General features: G+C 39.9%; 1 protein-coding gene across 1 annotated transcript in view; it reads right to left on the bottom strand.

Moving 5' to 3' along the window:
* Nucleotides 1-2,042: 2,042 nt before the first annotated feature.
* bmp6 (bone morphogenetic protein 6) overlaps nt 2,043-19,633 on the bottom strand; it is a 54,358-nt gene continuing 36,767 nt past the window's right edge. The window contains exons 3-7 of the mRNA XM_042510300.2: nt 18,156-18,304; nt 17,190-17,387; nt 6,811-6,887; nt 5,080-5,190; nt 2,043-3,909 (exon numbers count right to left, since the gene is read on the bottom strand). Of these exons, the coding sequence (XP_042366234.1) occupies nt 3,760-3,909; nt 5,080-5,190; nt 6,811-6,887; nt 17,190-17,387; nt 18,156-18,304 (685 nt within the window). The 3' untranslated portion in view covers nt 2,043-3,759. The remainder of the gene's footprint in view (nt 3,910-5,079; nt 5,191-6,810; nt 6,888-17,189; nt 17,388-18,155; nt 18,305-19,633) is intronic.

The raw sequence follows: 19,633 nt of genomic DNA, 5'->3' as shown, positions 1-19,633 counted from the left end.
AGTATACGTTGTTGATAAAAACATCCCCCCAAGGCCCAAAAACCCATAAAAAAGCATCTTGAAAAAATGACCAAAATAGCAAGACAACACTATGGCAAAAAATTTCAAACTCTGACATGTCCAAAAAGCAGCTTAGAACCATTTCGCATAGCATTTAGAGGCTTGTTATCTTATACAATGTTGAAAAAACACCCCCAAATGACCCAGAAACTTGTAAAATAGCATATGGAAAAAATGAAAAAAGCAAGACTACAGTATGGCGACAATGTCAAAATTTGACATGTCCAAAAAACAGCTGAAAACCACATAAAATAGCATGTTGAAACACATGATAGTATAGAATGTAAAAAAAATGTGCAAAAACACCACAATATAGCATTTTGAAAAAATGACGGATGTCCAAAAAACAGATGAAAACCACATAGTATAGCATGTCTAAAATCATGGAGAAACGTCATTATTTAGTGTATCAATAAACAATCATGGAAAATGTCGTAGTATGACTATATATTTCCTGCACGCTGCTCACTTATCTGTGGAAGTTAGGTCTGCATGTTATGCAAAGACTTTCTAAAAAGATCACACTATAGCATGATGTCCAAAACTGCACATCAACATCATAGTGTAATATGTGGTTCAAAATCCTGCAAAAGCATTATTTATATCATATGGTTCAAAATGGCACAAAACCGTCATCATATAGTATGTCATCCAAAATAACCATACAGTATGTTTATACTAGAATAAAATGCTGTCCAAAATAGCTTAAGAAGTCATATTAAGTCATGTCATGCTTTCATATTATGCTTGTAATGTCAAATGATAAATGTCATAATACAGTATGTCGTAACTTTTTTTCTACAGAGGTATGAGCAAAAGTCATGTAAAGTATGTAACAAAATAGAAAAAAAGGTCTTTGTTATACTATGTCAAAAGAAGGCCTCGTGTGGTTTGTCATAAAAATTCAAAAGAAAAATGTGATGGTACAGTCAGTAATAAAATAAAGCACAACGAATTTGACTAAAAATGGAGGGGGAAAAAGGCCATATTAGAGAGTTTAATAAAAAAAAAAATTAATGAAAAAAATAAAATAATTCAACTCAAGTCACGCAGTCATACCAACTAGCAGGAGTTGTGACGAAGACATCGTTGTTAGGTTTGATCACATTTCACAGACTTTCTCCTCATAATGATGCATCTTTCCTATTATCTGACTCCTGTGATGTCAAGGTTTTTCTGGTACATTTCACATATAAATTTGTAATCAGTAAGTGAAGCAGAAGCCTGTTGGTTCACTTCGTTATGAGAGTAAAGCCTGCAGTTTAAGTTAAGGATCTTCTGCACAAGAAACTGAGCTCGACTTTGGTTGGAGCACCGGACTGTCAATCAAAGCTCCTTGTGATGTTTCATTGGAGCTGCTGTTTTTTTAAGTCCCACTATCCAGTAAAATGATCTGAAAACGAGGTATCATTTAATAGTTGCAACTAAAATAAACCATAACTTGTTGGTCGCTTGCTGGTTTCCCACTATAACTATAACTATTGGTGAGACTTTATCCTCTCAAAGCATAATGCATTAACTCTGTTTATCAGACATCAGAAGATAATAATCTGAGTCTTCAAGTTTTCATTGGAAGAAAATGTCTGAATTAATTAGACAATTAATTTTTTTGAAATGGAAAAAAACAGACAAGATAATCTAATTAATTCAGAAAACAAGATTTTATGAGCATCTGGTTTAAGACAATTGGGAAATATTTTTGTTTCTGACAGGAATGCATTATGGTTCTGCAGTATCATAACCATCAATCAACTCACAATTTGCATGAAAGTTAACCTTTGTTTCACCATTAAAAGGCAAAAGTGTAATCTTTCAATGACCTGGTTTTGATAGAGAATAATAGTAATATTAGCGCCCATGACACTGCAAATGCGTTTTGACTCTGATTAACTGAGATTATGTGAAAAGTTTGTGCTGCATGATGTTGCCCACCATTTATCATCTGACGCAGGTACACACAAACAGTCAGTCACACGGCAGTGTTTGTTTTTCTCAGTAAAAGTTTTTATGGATAGCACATGGTGTAAGAAACTCCAGTGACAGAAGTATTTTGTCCTTGTGAGTCATGGGTTGTGCACTACCCATGGATTTTGTACAAAAAGAGTGAATAATGGCAAGTTGTAACATGAGATTTTATAATAAAAAAAAATTTTCAAAAATAAGTTTGTATTCATTTCGTTTTTGCATCTGTCTCTGTTAATAAGGTATGTGATTTTTCTTTTTAATAAAAGGTGCAATAAATAAGATGAGAATGTACAAGTATTTACAAAAAAAAACAGTCTAAACATGATCACAAATGTAAACAGCAGCTTACCAGAGGTATATTTTGTAATTTATGATTGGTTAGGCACGTAAGGTATTTTGATTCTTCTTGGTATTAGTTTGTCAATAAAATATGCTCTCTTAAAAAAAAACAAAAAAACTCCATGTCATTCAAAGCTCACAGTAACATGCTCAATTGGACAGACGTTGCCACTGGACACAAATCTCAACATAATTTTACCCTCAGGGTTGAAAAAGCAAAGAGCTAATTTCAGAAGGCTGGCACAGACGCAGCTAAGCCGGCTGTTTTTGACTCGCTAAATGTTTTTCCACAATGTCTTGATGGGTTGTCAGGGGTGGAAGCGTTTGTTAACTCTGCGAGTGCAGCAACATGGAAATGGCCATTTGCGGTATGTCGGAGGGATAAGGCTGTATTCTTCGGTTCTTTGGAGAAAAACATCAGTTTAGCCACAACATGCATCATGTTGAACCAGCCCGGTGAATCGCAGCTCAGCGTGAGCCCGGCAAATATTGACACGGAGGGGATATTTGGAGCAGCGCGCAACTAAAATAGCCTGCGGTCACTTTGGTTCAGTCCATATTATATTTTAGGAGGGCAAATATGGCTTGAGAAGAAAATACATTATGAAAGAGGAAGGAAATATGAATCTACGGACTCCAATGTATTCACTTAGTGTTAGATTGTTTGAGTTAACATTTGCAATGAAAGGGGTTCGTTTTTTCCCATCTCACTCAAACCATTTATACACATTTTCTGCCATTTAAGCGGGTGATGTCACCGACTACTGTTGGTTTTTTAGCGTTGTGATAACACTGAGTCAACTCCCCGGGGTCCGAGCCCCCTCTGAGAACTGATCCACCATGTTTTTCTGCCAGAGCGGAGAAGGGAAAGAAAGCAGCACTCGGACTGGTCCCACAACAGTTCAGTTTTGCCCTCGCCCTCTTAAATGAGGGAGAAGGTGCAGTAGCCTCTTTAGGCGCTCATGCACTCACACTTCCATAAACACATAATATACAAACTTAAACACTCTGTCCTCCAACACACTCACACTCAGTCATTCACTCAGTTGCAGACCCATGAAGTGAAGACTGCACAGCTAGTAGAGAAGGTGACTGACAACTTGGTGGCTCAACACTGGAGCAGCGTGAAGTCGCCAAAAGGTGACACCAGTATTGGTCCCTTCTTGAAGACAAATGTTCGTTTTATTGATTAAATTGATGTTTTGAGCTGTCCAAGATTGTTGGAGTAGAAGATATAAATGATCTTTCAGGTTTTATATTCCTTGCGGGTGAAGGATTTGGGCAGGAAACTGGTGTCTAGTTGAGGTCAACATCACCTAGGAGTCACTGGTGCAGTTTCAGCCCTTTGCCAACCCAACCTTTTCAGTCACGCGTCGTTAACCCTCGATGTCAGTGTCAGTGGCAGCCGCAGGCCCGTACCACCATGTTCTTGTATTTCTTCAGTATGACATTGGAGTTGTCATCGAAATAGAGCACTGAGATGGCGTGGAGCTTGGTGGGGGCACAGCATGGCTTTGGTACGTTCTCTGGGTTCATCAGGTGTACCTGAAAATCAAAGGAAATATACCGGGTGGGTTCGTTAATCTAATGTGACGCTCCACACTAATATGAGAGAGCTGTTGCGTTCTGTCTCTACGTGAATTAACGAACAGTGTAGTTCATTGCACATTCAGTCCATCTGGCGCTCTGCTGCTCTGTCTTCCCAGGAGGAGTGCTCAGAGTACACTATCACACTGCGAGAGTACAGTGCCCCGGATAAACGAACGGTATATTCCAACAAATGGTCCAGTTTGTGCCGGAGAGCACTCTGATGCTCAGAGCGAGTATTTCCGAACGCACCCTTTAAGACCCTTTAGGTGTCAAACTGCAATTAGTAGAAAGTTTGACAAGGTACTTAGTAATATAAGAAATCGCCCTCAGCAATTCAGTATAACATTTAGTTTGGGAACTTATGAGATAAAGATTTAAAATAAATAAATAAAATCGAAGCAGCAGAAGATGTCTTTGCTTTTTTGTAACTTTTCTAGTTTTTTGGTCTTTAGTACAGGAAGCTCCAAAAAAAGACAGAAAATACTACATTTCCCATAATGCAACTCAACAGTCTTTTTTTTAACTCTACCTGCCTGCTTAATGCTTATGTCTTTTAAATGTATAAATCTGTAACAAGATTTTACATTTCAAACTAAATTCAAGAAAACCCCATGACATCATAATGACATAATTGGGTTATTTTCTCATACTTTAAAAACCCCTTACATATAAAGACAACTTTTTTCAAAAGCTTAGAAGTGCTCTTCATAAAAAGTGAACTTATCTTCATGGTTGTATGGGTTGGGGATGCAGTATTTCTTGGGATAACTGTATGTTACTGTATTGTACTTGTTGATGAGTAATCAAATTGTTTAACCATGAACCTTGATTTCTCAAAAAAGAAGGCAATCGTACTGATGTTACTGATGTAGCTCTAAAAACTAGACTGATAAAAACAAAGCCATCCGATGAAAATACTAAAACACATTTCTGAACTCTTCTGCTCTTGCAGTTACCTTTTGAAGTCATTTAAAACATTTACAATGCAACCCTTTAAACGGAGTTGCAGCCTTTTTTATATCTTGTAGCACGATTGCTGCAATCTTCCTAAATCCCTTTCAAAAATCTGTCCAGTATCAGGGACTTAAACTTACAACAAAACCTACACTGTTTGGTTGGTCTTACCAGGGTCTGTACAATGGCGTGATTGGTGGCGTTCATGTGGGCATTAAGGGGGAAGGAGCACTCTCCATCACAGTAGTTGGCTGCGTAGCCTTCGGGAGCTATAATCCAGTCCTTTGAGAAACATGACAGTAAACGTTAAAGGCAGCTCAGTCAGTCAGACCTGTCAGTGTCACTGTTTATTTGATTATTTTATGAATGTAGGCAGTTATTCCTTAATAAAAAAAAAAGACTCCTGTTGGTATATTCAGTGTTAATCTCGTCTCCAAGGACGTCCCTGCTCAAACACTTCTGCCTGTGGAATCGCTCAGGGAAGCAATACTTCTCCCCTCCTTCCTTCCTTCCTCTCTGCATCTTACTGTTTCGCTCCGACAGCTTCTCTGCATGTTTTACCTCTGTCTAACTTGTTTTTGTGTTTTTATCTAGTGCACCTTCCTGTCTGTGTTAATAATCTCTCTCTCTCTCTCTGTCTGTCTGTCTCTTTCTGTCCAGCTCCCTTCCTGTGTGTGTGTGTGTGTGTGTGTGTGTGTGTGTGTGTATGAGACAGAGAGAGACAGACAGAGACTGTGAATGAGAGAGAGAGTGCTGGCAGTCTCCCTCTAGATGTCAGTGCTGTGTTAACAGCTCACAGCTTGTTTGGAAGGATGTACGTAACTCTGCCCTTCTATTTCTTCCCCAGTCTGTCTCGCTTTAAACACACAAATGCACACACACACGCACACGCAACCACACACACAAACTCCTTTCACAAAGCTACTTTAGCTGACTTTTTCTTTTTTGATCACCGATGTTTGGCAGCACTAGTTTCCTATCAGCCTGAGTCTCACTGGTGTTTTCAATGTGACTTTGCAGTAAATGATCTGATCAAGAGGAACTGACACTAATCTGTCAGGGTGGACTTTGTTTTTTCAGTAATTACAATCACCACAGGAGAGTAAAATGCACAGATGTTTCAGCTTTAATGTAGTGTGTAATAGTTGTTTAGTTTTCAATCTTTTGACTTTTAATCTACTGCAATGTGACAGTGAAGACAGCAAAGAAGAAGACTGCAGTTGAGTAAACATGAATGTAGGATTTAAAGTATTTAAAAATCAGCTTTGCAAATGTTTTATTGCATTTGACATGTTTGTTAGACCTCAAGGATACACACAGTGAGTGAATGTAAACATACATTTTGTTGGTTTACAGGAAAACGTAACAGCGTCCTTTTCATATCAGGAGAATTTGAGTCATCAACAGCTAGGATGCCTAAAGTATCTTACAGGAGGCAGCTACTTATTACACCTTCTGGTGAAAAAGTGATTGACAGTTATTACTGCTAACAGTATAAAACAACTTGGTCCTGAAGCTTAATGGTTATTGCACATTGAAAGAGACATAGCTGAAACATCTGTGCATTTTACTCCCTCGTGTTATTTCTGCAAACTCTTTGTGCCTGCTAGACTTGTATATATGCACAGAGGGAGACTTGATTATGCAAGATATCCACAGTCATCCCTATTGTGTAGATTTGCATCCAACATTGCATGTCTGTCGATCCTCGGTGAACCAAATTCGGTATTTAAAAGTCAAATGTATTGTTGTTGGCCTCTTAAATTGTCCTACATACAGTCAAGTATCTGCCTGTCAGTAAACATGAACTAGAATATCAAACTAGCCCTAAAGAGACTACCTCACCTGTTAACCACACATGCCTTAGGACCTGTTTGTACTGAATAAGAAAATGTTGGTTACCTGCCAGCCCAGCTCTCTAAAGCTGACGTAGAGCTCATGTCTTCTGCATGCAGTCTTCTGATCACTGCTGTTGTAATCTGCAACAAAAAAACAGAAATTAATAGGACATTGTATCTTACACACACACTCATGTTAAACATCTATGTAATGTTGTTCACATCTTTCTCACTGCCCAACATGACTACATGTGGCAATCAATGTTTGAAATGTTTCCCACTATGTGACTGATGGTAAAATACACTCAGCAAAAACCCTTCCCTTGGGTAAATGATGCATTAAAAAAAAAAAAATCCCAATTAAACCTCTTGGAAGTGACTCATGACATTCAGTGTCTCAGAGCAGAAGAACAACACGATCCGCCTCATGTAATGCACTGGGTGGAGACATGTAAGGGCGTCCACCAGAGCACAGGCACAAATGGTTATTACAGCGGTCAGTGCGCTCTACGTGCTTCACATTCATCTGCTGTTTAATGCATTTGAACGCATGCCTAATTGAATTCATCAGCATTCAAATATTGCTTGGTGCGAGCTCAAGTGGTGACACAGTGACACAACTGTGTTTATGGACTCTGCCGCCCTGCAGTTTGTTCTTAATTATCTCCGTTCCACTCTGCAGCAGCGAGGCAGACGGCAGCAGACAGTCCCAGGTATAGGTTTGGTTTTCACAGTCGTGGAGGTCATTGCTGGCATCGGTCACCGCGCTGAAGTCAAGACGGTGACACTGACTTTCCACTGACGTTTCAAGGGCTCTCTCTCCCGCACTCTCTGTCTCGCCTCATTGATTTTATTGTTGTGATTATTTTTACTCTTCACAAACCTCCCAGTGAAAGACAATGAGCAGGAAAATGCAAGCAGCTGAAGTCCTGTATTCTCAAAAGAGCTTCATCCACACGCCCCATGTGGTGGAGGAGTCGTCCCTTAAAATCCACCCTACGCTTGGCTTCTTGGTGGCCCCATGATGCCTTCAGTAACACTTCAGCCTTAAGCCCGCAAGTTATTCTAATTGTAGCTGGTCATTGGTCTGCACATTCTCACATTGCAATGTTAATTATAAAACTGTTAACCAACTGTTTTGGCTGAAAACCATTCGGTGGTTGCCTATTTTTGTTGTTTTTTTGTGTCACTTGTCATTAGGGTTACAATACTGGTTTCTGACTCTGTGTTTAGCCTAGAGTAGAGTTAGTGCTTAAGATATTTAGGCTACAATAACTTTACACACTGCAAGAAAAAACATTTTTTACAGCTTTGAGTTTTGATGCAGCTGGCTCTCACATCCAAAAGTGACATTTGCTAGTTTTTACATTTGCTCTTTGCATCGTCAGCCTGTTTGGTGCAGCCACTTATCCTGTCAAATCATGCAAACATAGCTATTTGCTTCTCATGGACAAGAAATACAGTGGATCTGTTCAACTAAAGAAATGCACTTAACCGCAGTTACAACAAGAAACAAATGCCATGATGCCATGGTATATAGACAAGCAAATAATTATAGATTTAGGTCCATACACGTGAAAAACATCATCTGATTGTTTTTTTTTGTACCTCAAAAGTTTGTGTGTGCGTGTGTCAGAGAAAAAAAAAGTGAGTGAGTCAGACTGCAGATGAAGATTTGTCACTCAGTCACAGCCACTCACCTCACTAACTCACCAACAGCAGCCTTGTTTAGTCAGCTGGAGTTGGACACACACACACACACCGCACACACAGACACAATTATGTAAGGGTCATTGATGTTGGGTCCCTGAATCTCCACGTCTATCATTCGTAACCACTGGCACTTACTGTACATACACAAATACACACACATACACTCACAAATGACCTGATGTTTATCTGTTTAACAGCCAAATCCTCTTAGCCACTCATTAAACCGAAGAGTTGTAAATTAAATTCACCAGCGCTAGTTGCATTAAGATTTCATCATCAAATCAAATTTCATTTTGAACAGACGCTCTGACCGCACTGCCCAGACTTGTGACTATGTGTGTTTTAGCTGGACTCGCCTCAAGTAAGAAAAAGAGACAGACAGAGAGAGGGAGGGAGAGCAAGTTGGATTTGTCACTTGGATTCACCTCAGCTTGAAGTAAATGAGGAGAGAGGGAAAAGAGACAGAGAGGAGCTAAGTAGAGCATGGCACTAACACAGTCTCCACCATCTGCACTAAAAATGCTCTCGACAGCACAGTGATAACATGAATATGTCATCTGATTAGGCGGGTTAATTCTGTAAGAGACAGGAAATGAAAGGTGCGACTGGTCAAGGCAGACGGCTGCTGGCTGAGGTCAAATGGTCATCTGCAACCATCAAATACAGTCAGGTGTTTCCCTAGTTTACAGTTGCTTCCTTTCCAATAGGAAGGGCAGTTCAATGGGTGTCTGCTAATGTGGAAATACAGAGTTTATATGTGTGTGTGTGTGAGTGCTGTGGATTCAGGCACGCATGTTTGGCTCCGTGTGTGTGCAGATGATACTGGGTCACATGTGCTCGTCCTGCCTCCCTGCGGACTGACTGATCTGCCAAAGTCTTCAACAGCAGAGAGCATTTGGATCTAACAGATTTACTATATGGAGACCTTTACAGATGAGGAAACAGGCTGGTCCTAGACCAGCTGCTGTAGGATTGTACTGATTTTTCCTACAATTATTACAACAACAAAAAAAAATCCACCTTTTTTTTCCTTGTACTGTAAGGCACATTGGCAGTGTGTACATTGTTTATATACAGGAAACATCCAAGGACAGAGGAAAACGTGCCCTTGAAAGCTGTAAGCTGATTGGCTGAGTGACTTGGCTGACCTGACATGAACTTGAGGAGATGTTTATAAAAAGAGGAATTGACACGTTACAATACTACAGGACAATAGGGCTTTCACACAGTTAATGTGTAAAGATTTATGAGTTGAACTGCAAAATGGAGCGGTGGGGTTTTAATAAAGTTGGGCTGACATACACACTGGCTCAAACTACACACACCCATATTATACACACACACTCTCAGAGACCTCCTGCTCCTTCATCCAGGTCTAGTTTATGGTGCGTGACATTCAGCTTTGGGTCAAATCTCAGCCCAGGGTGGAGGGTGAATGAGGCTGCCTGCACACTAGTCAGACTGCCACACAGTAGCTATTAATACACTGGTTCCTCATGAGGTTTGTGTGGTTGCAGGCAGAGTGGTAAAATCTGATCATCTCATTTGATTTTTTTAGACTTCAGTCTGCACACAGCTGCCTGTTTGGCATGAGCAAGATTTGCGTGCTGAGACAGAAAAAATGCACCATCAAAATAAAATTCTCCATTGGTTAACCCCTTGAAACCTGGAGCAAATTTACATATTTTTATTGTGCTGGGGTCAGATGACTTTCACAAGTATTAAAACCTTGTAACTCTGAGCAAAGTCAAAAACATGGGAAAAAATTTAATGAGCAACTTGGTAAGAAACATTCCAAAAATTGCAAGAAATTTAGAAAATTATTTTTAAAAAGAGAGGGAAAAATGTTTAGGTGACAAAACTATAAATTATCAAAATGATATATTTAAAAATATGTTGCAGTGTTATATTTTTTTATTTGTTGTTGTTTTCCTTTTTCCCCTTTTCCTTTTTTGTTTTTGTTTTTTATTTTGTTTTTCTTTCTTTCACTTACTAATTTTCAGGTAGTTTTCTTTAACTTTTTAAAAATGTCTTCCTAATATTTCAGCCATCATAGGTATGTTCCATCTTTTAATGTTTTCGAAAGCAACCAGGCAAATCTACTTATGTTTCAAGGGTTAAGTATCCTGTGCAGTCAGATATTCTGTTCGAAGGATTATTAAACCATAAGCAAACCACTTTTTCCAAGCACAGTAACTTTGGATATTTGGTTAACATACTGAGATATGATCCTATTATCAGCCGATGTAATTCCTGCAACTGTTAAAATCATCTTAAACTCATTATGTTACATGGAATGTGGATATCAACACACATAAAAGAATATCTCGCTTGGCCGTACGCTGCACAGCACAAGGTAAACTATTTAGCAACATATTCCCTGTTCCCCTCTTTCTCACACTCTCACACACACACACACACGCATACACACATACACACAACTCATTTTTCTTGCACCTCTCGGCCTTCAAAGCCATCAGCATTTACAGTCTGTGGGACTCTTTAAGAGGAATAAAGCTGATATTTACTGTGGGCTTTCATTGAGTGTAAAGGCCCAGATTTGTGGTGCCCATAAACCACATCTCCCCTTCCTGCCTGTAAAAATTTAATGCCACACAGCTACCGCTGAGCTCCGGCTCCCATGAGGCTTCCATTCATTTCTTTTCCCTTTGCTTGACAGAGAGCAGCGGTAGGAGGAGGAACGACAAAACTCTACATATTAAACTTATTACTCTAATCTGTACACCACTATTTCTAACTTCCACTAATTAAAAGTCTGTGCATGCTGCTTATTTACTACTTATAATGTATTTATGAATATACCAGTAGGTTTTACATTGTAGTAGCAGGTATGCAAAAAAATAAATTATTATATGATTCAGATGGTTTTACAATGCTCATTTATTAAAGGAATAGTCTGACGTTGTAGTGCAGTGTAGATGAGTAGTGCAGGAAAGAGGCCTAAAACCTGGAAATGAGTTTGCATTTTTAGCACTCCCGGTTCCCTCATCTTGAAGTCAATGGTTTTTCGGGTTTATGCCTGAAATAAGGTCTGTGGTTAACACAAGCTTAAGAGGCTTTCAAATTTTGTTTCAAAACATAAAACATGTCAGTAAATCTTTAATGAATTTTAAAGCTTCAATGTGCATCAAAAAAAGTGGTTGCTGACCAATGGCTTAATGAGACCACAGAACGTCATCCCGCCAAACACGGCATTACAGGCTTGTTGTGGTGGTAACATTGAATTCATGCAACCTGTTTTTTTTTACTTCTGTCAATGGCATTTCACTTCAAAAGTTGTAAACCTTTTAAGATTATCTTACTGAACAAATCTTGCATCATAAACTCTTGATTGTCACAGAGCTTATTTTCTGCTGTAATCCAAAATGCAATGGAAAAATCCCATAGGCTGTTTGTCAAGCGAACCAGGGTGATGCTAACTTTTGCATCAGCCTACAAAAAAATTTCCTCCCTGCAGCACCCCATATGCTCATTTGATACCACTAAATATGAAGCTACAGCTAGCGGGCGGTTAGCATAGCTTAGCATAAAGACTCTGCTCTGTCTAAGGCATTAAAATCTACTTAAAATCCAATTTGCAGCAGCAAAGTTAACTTATTAATATTTTGTTTCATCTGATATTCAATCAAAAACGAAAGCATAAAACAGTATGTTAGAGTTTTTCAGCTAAGTTAACCAACTCCCAGCTTCATTTTCAACAGACAGACATGAGTGGTATCGATCTTACCTAACTCTCAAAATGAAAGCAGAAAAGCATTTATCCTAGAATATCAAACAACTCCTTTAAGCACTAGTAGCACCTCAAAAAACATGAATTCTAATTTTGCCTGCTTCTTTCACTGCAGTCAGGACCAAATATTTTAATATCAAATGGAAGCAGGATTTCCTTTTCTGACACAGTAATGTGGATGGAGCCAGTGGCACTGCGCTCTTCTACCATATTACAGCAGCTAACCTGGAAATGTTCTCTGTGAGTAGACAAGCATCCACTTGACCATGTGACGCTAAAACTCTCCGCTAAGGCCAATTCACATTGAATTCATTAAGGTGAAGCAGGGGCCACTGGTTCCCCACACTGGCTATTCAACAGCAGGGGAAACACTGCTCCTTACTGAGCGTAAGCACTGTAGCTCTTTAACGCTGAAACTCTCGATATACAGAACTGCACTGATATTAACAGCTCACTACACTACCTGCCATTCATTAGGCACCCAAAACACGTTTACAAGAACTTGTGTCAAGAGGAAAAGGCTATAAGTTACATTTATCACATTGTTCCAAAAATACACAAATTAAATGGTGCCAATTCAGAAGTTATAGCCAAGCTGTTTAGTGTAGGAAGTGTGTGTCAGTGTGTGTGTTTTACATCTGACATTAAAAAGTTGTTTCAACCCCAGCAGGCCACAGTCTCTCAAACTGCCTCACTGTAATTCTCTAGCAATTTCTCAAATCAAGAGCGAGAAAAGATTACAGCTTTTACAGTATCAATTACATGAAGTCCCACTGAGGTGGTGGTGACAGAAAACTTGGGTTATATAGACCCAATGTTTAAGATAAAATCTGGGTCCTTCACCCGGTAGGAGGAAGGAAAGAGTCCCCATGGCCTCATGCCTGCCTGAGCGAAGAGAGGCCACGAACAGTGACATGAAAAGAGAATGTCACTGACGTTTCTCCTCGCCTTCCCCTCCCACCAACCACTACTACTGAAGTTTATCTTTCTTCCTGTCTTTCATCACAGAGGTTATTAAACCCTGCGAGGGAGCTCCGCCGTGTCTAATTACTCCAACGGTAAACAAAAGGAGGTCGGGTGGGGAGGGAGCGAGGAGAATGAGGAGGAGGGAGGAGAGGAGAGACAAATGAAAAAACACTGCTGGCTCGGTGCCGTGTTATTATAATTCTTTAAGCGATACTGTTAACGTGGTCAGTCTTTTAGCTGTGCAGCTAATGACTGGCTAGGCCTAATTACAGGCCGCCTGTGCTGTGCCGGGACGTGATATTCCTTCCCCGGATGGTTGTTAACTTCCCCCACAGCCAAAGCCCAACCCGACTCCCATTACCTCCTCAGCCTTCTTCGCCCACAAAACCCCAAATTACCTTTAAAGGTGTTGTATTGTTCTTCTGGCAAAGTACACAGCAGCATTTTCCACTGCGCACACATCAGGCACACCCAGAGGGGGCGGAAGCATCATACTGACAAAACTATTCATGCATCCACCGCATAACTCCAAATTTTAGAAAACAAATAAACTAAAAAGACCATTTTGCTAAATGAATAAGACATTATACTTCCTGGTCTGCAAACTGTCTGCTTTTGTGACTGAAATCTGAAACACAAAGATGATTTATTGCACATATAATCACACTATTATTAAAACTAATGCTGCAGAAATTTATTTGGCTCAATTTGTGCTATTTTGTCATCTGGAAGACATTTAATATCACGTGTCATTTTAAATCCAGCTTGCTAAAATTGTGAAAATGGGGAAATAACAAGGCCCAAAGCCTCACAGGGAGTACAGTAGGGAAAATAAAGTTTCAGAGTTAAACGGTTGTTTTATATCCTAAGCATACTGAGGAAGGCATTTTAGTCATTTTTGACAAAGCAAAGAAAGAGCAATCAAATGTATAAAATCTAAATGAAAAATGCGTAGAAATGGTACCGAAATGACACAAAAGATGCAGTAAAAATCAGTGCAGTGGCAACCACACAGGTCAGGAGAGTGCAAATAGGGCAGAGGAGGGAAACTATTTTTAGAAAACACACAGAGTAAGTAAGTCATCCTGAAAAAAAGTTTTTAAAAAAGCTTCTATGTGGAAGTTCGTGCAATTAAAAACAAACACATTGCTGCCTTCCGGCCTTAGATCTCATGTTTTTCCAGAAAAAAAGTATCAGGGTGAATTATCGGTGAAATACTCTTTTTAGTTGGAGCTGTGGTGGCCTAACTGATGTACTGTAGCTCAGCGCCAGACTGGGGGAAACTGGGGGACAACGTCCACATTTTGTTTCTCCCCACGAGCGCTCCACAAGACGGATGCTCTTCCCATCCATCCTGTCTTCCTCCCTGTCTCTGGAGTGAGTGATGCGGTATTGAAACCATATGCCCTCCTGAATTCCTTGCGGATCCTCCCATCCCGTCCAATCCCAGCAGTCCTCCGCTGGCCACGGACACTTGGCTGTCGCGAGGGGGGCCTCCCCGCTTCCTGTGTAGGATCTAAATATTTACACTCCCCGTCGTCCCGAGTGGCGAGGCGGAGAGGTCTTGATGTTTTGGGTTATGTAAAGTCCAATCCTCCAGGACACATATTTAACAGTTTGTCCTTGTTAGAGCAGATTTTAGAGTAGATTCATGTCTGAGAGGTTTTCTCATCCTGATATAGTCTGGGACACAAAAGCAGCCAGCATACCTTGTTTACAGTTTGCTTACAAAAGTGAGACACACTCTATTGGCATCTAACTTTTTCTTTAATTATACAATTATTTACATTTGCTAGATAGTTTCCTGTATATACTGAAAGGGAGACAAGATGACATGCGTTACAGAGGCACTAACCCACAGTGTGAGCACATGGTGTGCACCTGAGCCCCCTGATCCACTCGTGTACCCCAGTATCAGTATCATCTTCAAGACATCTCGACTTAAAGTCTTAAGACATCTCAAGCCAAAGACAGCTGGATAGTACAGAGAACAGGTCTGGAGCCAGAACTGAACATGTGGTACACTCTAACTGTCGTGTAGCATAACAAATGATGAGTCTTTGTTCTCTGTTATGTCAGCCAAAGCTTTCATCTAATGCAATTACTGAGAAAAAGCCCTGCAGGAGTTTTACTTACAACCTGTTGTGTTAACAGCAGCACACTGTTACCTACTGAGAAAGTGAAGGAGATGCACTGGACAAACAGGAAGCCAAAAATTCTCAGCAAGGGATTTTCAGACTAGTAGTGAGAACAAACACAACGTGTCCTACAAATACCTCTGTTTACCACGCAGATGGTGGATGCATTAAACGGGGCAGCAAAAGCAGCAAGAAAAGGTAAATCGCTTCCCAGGTAGCCGGCCAAGTGAGGCCGTTTGTGGCTGTGTGTCAGTGCACTCAGTTGCGTTCTGGCACCAGAGAATCAAATGTGAGCCGGCTTTTGCCCACATTTAGCTCGGTTGTTGTGGTGAGTTTTTTTGGGTTGAAAATCAGCTCCAGTTGGCTGCTAACGTTGGGCCAGTGTCAGCCCCTGGAATCTGCTCAAGTATACTTGGGCTGATTTTTGCACATCATTTATTACAAATCTGACCTGAGACCAGCAAGCAGGTGTGCAGAGATTAGGCTACTTCTGGGCCAAATAATTTTGGCTACCTGAAGCTCAGCCCTATGAGATATTTAAATACAGTATGTGCTATCTAGACCACATACTAACATTATCATACTCAGCAACACTCGGCAACTCTCACCAAAACAGTCTCGATTGACAAATAGCACAACAGGTTAAAGGAAAAATATGTATTTTGATTTTGGGGTGAACTTTACCTTTAAGTGGGTAAGAAATATCACTAATACTTTAAAAATATATTAGTGGTGATGTGCTGGATACATTTTATTTACAGCTGCTTACAGGGTTCTCCCCTCACACACAGCAGACTGAAAGCTTTGAGCCGTGAAGGCTTAATATTAACATAATGCTTCAACTGTCAAATTAGCTAAGGATCAGACCGATATTAACAGCAGGCTCCCTGAGCGCTAGCTTTATGTACTGCACTACTCACACAATGAAGCCTCACAGGAGCAGCTTAGCTTTAAGCACTGTAAAGTCTGGCCAGAATTACACAGCAGGTGAAAGGTGGGCGGATTAGGGTTTGATTTAATTTGAAAAGCTTGCAGAGTTCATAACATCGGGCTTATACCTGCTCATTACATCATACTGCTGAGTAGGAAGAGAAGCGGGGAGGACTAATGAGGAGGTTGAGAGGATGAGGTCACCTGTCAAGATGGATTCGCCGTCTGCGCCCTAAATCACTGCATATTCACTAGTCTGCTATTTTGTGTCTCTGCCATTTCACTGTGTTGTTCAAAATCTCTGGTAAGATGTTCAGTTTTTCCACAGGGGCAAAATAAAAAACAGAAATTACTTTGTAGCTCTCAAAAATCTAACATAGATTCCTTTTTTTCGTTGTTACCCCAAAACTCTTAAACTCCTTTCTTCTCCATCCTCTCTCCCTAACACCATCGATGTATCTCATATTGTTGTCTTCCCTCTTTTCCTCATCTGTTGAGCTAAAATCTCAAGCCAAACCCTCCATTCAACTCTCTCTCTCGCCTGTCTGGAGAAGTGCCACAGAATCCCCTTCATAAATAATACATTGTATATATAATATATTACTCAAAATGCAAGTTTCAGGACATACGTCAATGCTCTTCATTCATACAGAGAAACTACAGTAAAAAATCTGATTTTGGACATCATTCCTGGGCAGGGATTTTCATCTGATGGGGGCTGATTAGAGAGAGATGCGGATGAAGTCAGGCCCAATTTATCAAGCGTTTCAAAGAGGAATACTTCAAACACATGCTGCACCTGTACTGATCTCTACAGGTTAGACATCAGTTACGGATGTAGGGAGGTTGGGTTGAGGTCAGTTTTGTGTCTGATTGTGTTCATGGTTGTGTTGATTGATGAGGTCAGTGAAGTTGCAGTGTTTGTGCAGCAGACATCAGACTGACCTGCTGGGCCTAGCCCTCTGGATCCCTCCTGTGGTTGCGTGGATCGGTTGCGGTTCTGCTGGCGACGTTTTCCGCCAGTAGAACGTGCGGTGCGGATATGCACGTCACTTACTTTGAAGAACGCCACCATGAAAGGCTGCTTCTCTAACGCACCGTCACGCCCTACGAGCCCCGCCTCCTTAGAGCTGATGCTCTGCCCTGTTTCAGACGACACAGTGCTTAAAAACTACACAAGGCAAGATTTACCATGATGTTTTTTTTGATTTACACAATTTGCCTAAATTAAATTATGTTGTCAGTTATAGTTATTTTGTGGAACCACAGGAAGTGACATACTGATACTATGAAAAAGTAAAAATTAGGGCTGTCAGCGTTAATGTGTTAATTGCGATGCGATTAAGGTCCGTACATAGTGTTATTTCAAAAAGAAAAAATAATTTAATTGCCAACCAACATTCCAGTCTTTAAGAGGCTGTACCTTCTGAGAAAGGGGCCTAATAATGCTCCAAAAGTAGGCTAAATTTTGGTGATGGAAAAATGCCAAGGGCATTCACAGGGGTCCCTAGGTCTCTGACCTCAAGATATCAGAGTAAAAATTAATTCTGTGGGCACTTATGAATCTCCCCTTTACAGACGTGCCCACTTTATGCTAGTCCCATGAAGCCTTTTGCTGTCATTTGATTGTTAATCATGACAGTCTGGTAATAATTGATTTACCTTGTCAATATGAACAACATATGTTTTGAAATGCAAAATAATTGGAATTGAAAAAATAGATTTAAAAATGCGATTAATTGCAATTAACTATTGAAATTCTTTGATTAATCGTGATTCCAAACATTAATCATTTGACAGCCCTATTAAAAATATAAGACAGTCTTCCAGCTATGAATGAATGTTGTGAAGCTATGTGAATAGTGTGCAGTAAAAGTAAAAAGAAACAATTGTATGTGATGTGATCCTTACCACTGCTGGTCTCAACGCTGACCTGCAGACCCAGATTGTGCACTGGGCTCATCACCCACAGGTTGCTGGTGGCAGTGATGTCAAATTCCAGCCAGCCCTCCTCAGCTGCCCACAGCCTGCGAGACTCCAGCAGGAACAAGTCTGCTTCTCTGTGAAAACGTGGGATATGACACAATAGATAATAATAATTTAGATCGCGCATAATAATATAAATATGTTTTGTGACCTGGCTTTTATTAGGTCAGGCATATTACAAAGTAAGACTGTCATCTAAATGAAAAAGGTGAAAACAAAATATATAAGCCAATGTAAACAAGCCTAACACCTAAGCACTGAACAGAAAAGATTTAGGAAAACCATTTCATTATAAAAGGTATACTATGCAGAACTGTTAGTTGCTGTTTATAAACAATATTGCTAGAAAAAAGTTAAAATAACAGTCAACGCTAGATTTACTCTTATTGCTTTATTTGCATATTTTGGCACTGTGTTCGCGGTTTTCGTAGCTTCCCTTGGATGTTGTTTATGGTCTGGCACCTGGTAGCTACCTTATCATAAAGTCCTAACTTTACCTGTATGCTGTGCCAATGAATGTCCCTCACACAGTAAAATAGGAAGAAAATAAGAAAATACAGGCAGAGTCTCTGCAGGTAATTACACCATCCCACACTTCTAGTAAGTCATAAGTGACTATTGAGCTTTTTTACTTTTGCATTAGTCTAAACAGGATTTTTTAAGGGTAATTTTGCATACTTACACACTTTTTTTTATAATTCAGTTTCAGGTAAAAATAGTAAAGTTGCAGGCAAATATCAAAGTGAATCATAGTCATAAAAATGACTTGGTTACATTTGATGAAGAATAAAACAAACATCTTAGAATTTAAATTAAATATAGTTAAATATCTGGCAGTGTGGATTGAGCCAACAGTCATGTCAGATTCAGTGTAAACATTTTAAGGTAGCTGGTAAGAGTCTATGAAACAAAGTACAAGTACACAACTTACACAGAGACAGGGAAAGAGAAGTTTGACGTGATAAAACTGGCAAAAAAGGAGAAAAGTGTGCTTGACTATGATAATTATGCTCTGTATAACTGTTTGTACATTGCATTTTATTGTTTCAGTCAGTCAGTCTAAAGCATAAATACAGAGATTTACAGTAGAGTGATGTTATACTGTAGCTCGGGAAACCAAGGAAACGTAGGAATTGTTGGTTTGTATCAGGGTAACAGGATCATAACAAAATGACAGAAAGATGGATAGCTGCACTTAACAGAAAATGCGGGGATACACTGTGTTGTGCTCCACTGTGGGTTTGACCATACAGTCTACCTCTCTGAGGGACAGGAGCAAAGGAAGATATTAAATCCTCGGTATCAGGCTACAGGTGTGTTTATATCATTGACAATATTTTGTGTCAATGAAATCAGGCTACAAAATGGAACACTGTGTCAAACAGGGTAAAAAAAAAAGAACC

This window comes from Plectropomus leopardus, chromosome 21 (genome assembly GCF_026936395.1).
Source record: "Plectropomus leopardus strain MGB_pleo_1.0 chromosome 21, ASM2693639v1, whole genome shotgun sequence".
NCBI lineage: Eukaryota > Metazoa > Chordata > Actinopteri > Perciformes > Serranidae > Plectropomus > Plectropomus leopardus.
Note: the sequence above shows the minus strand (reverse complement) of the source record. Positions and strands in the feature narration are given on the sequence as shown.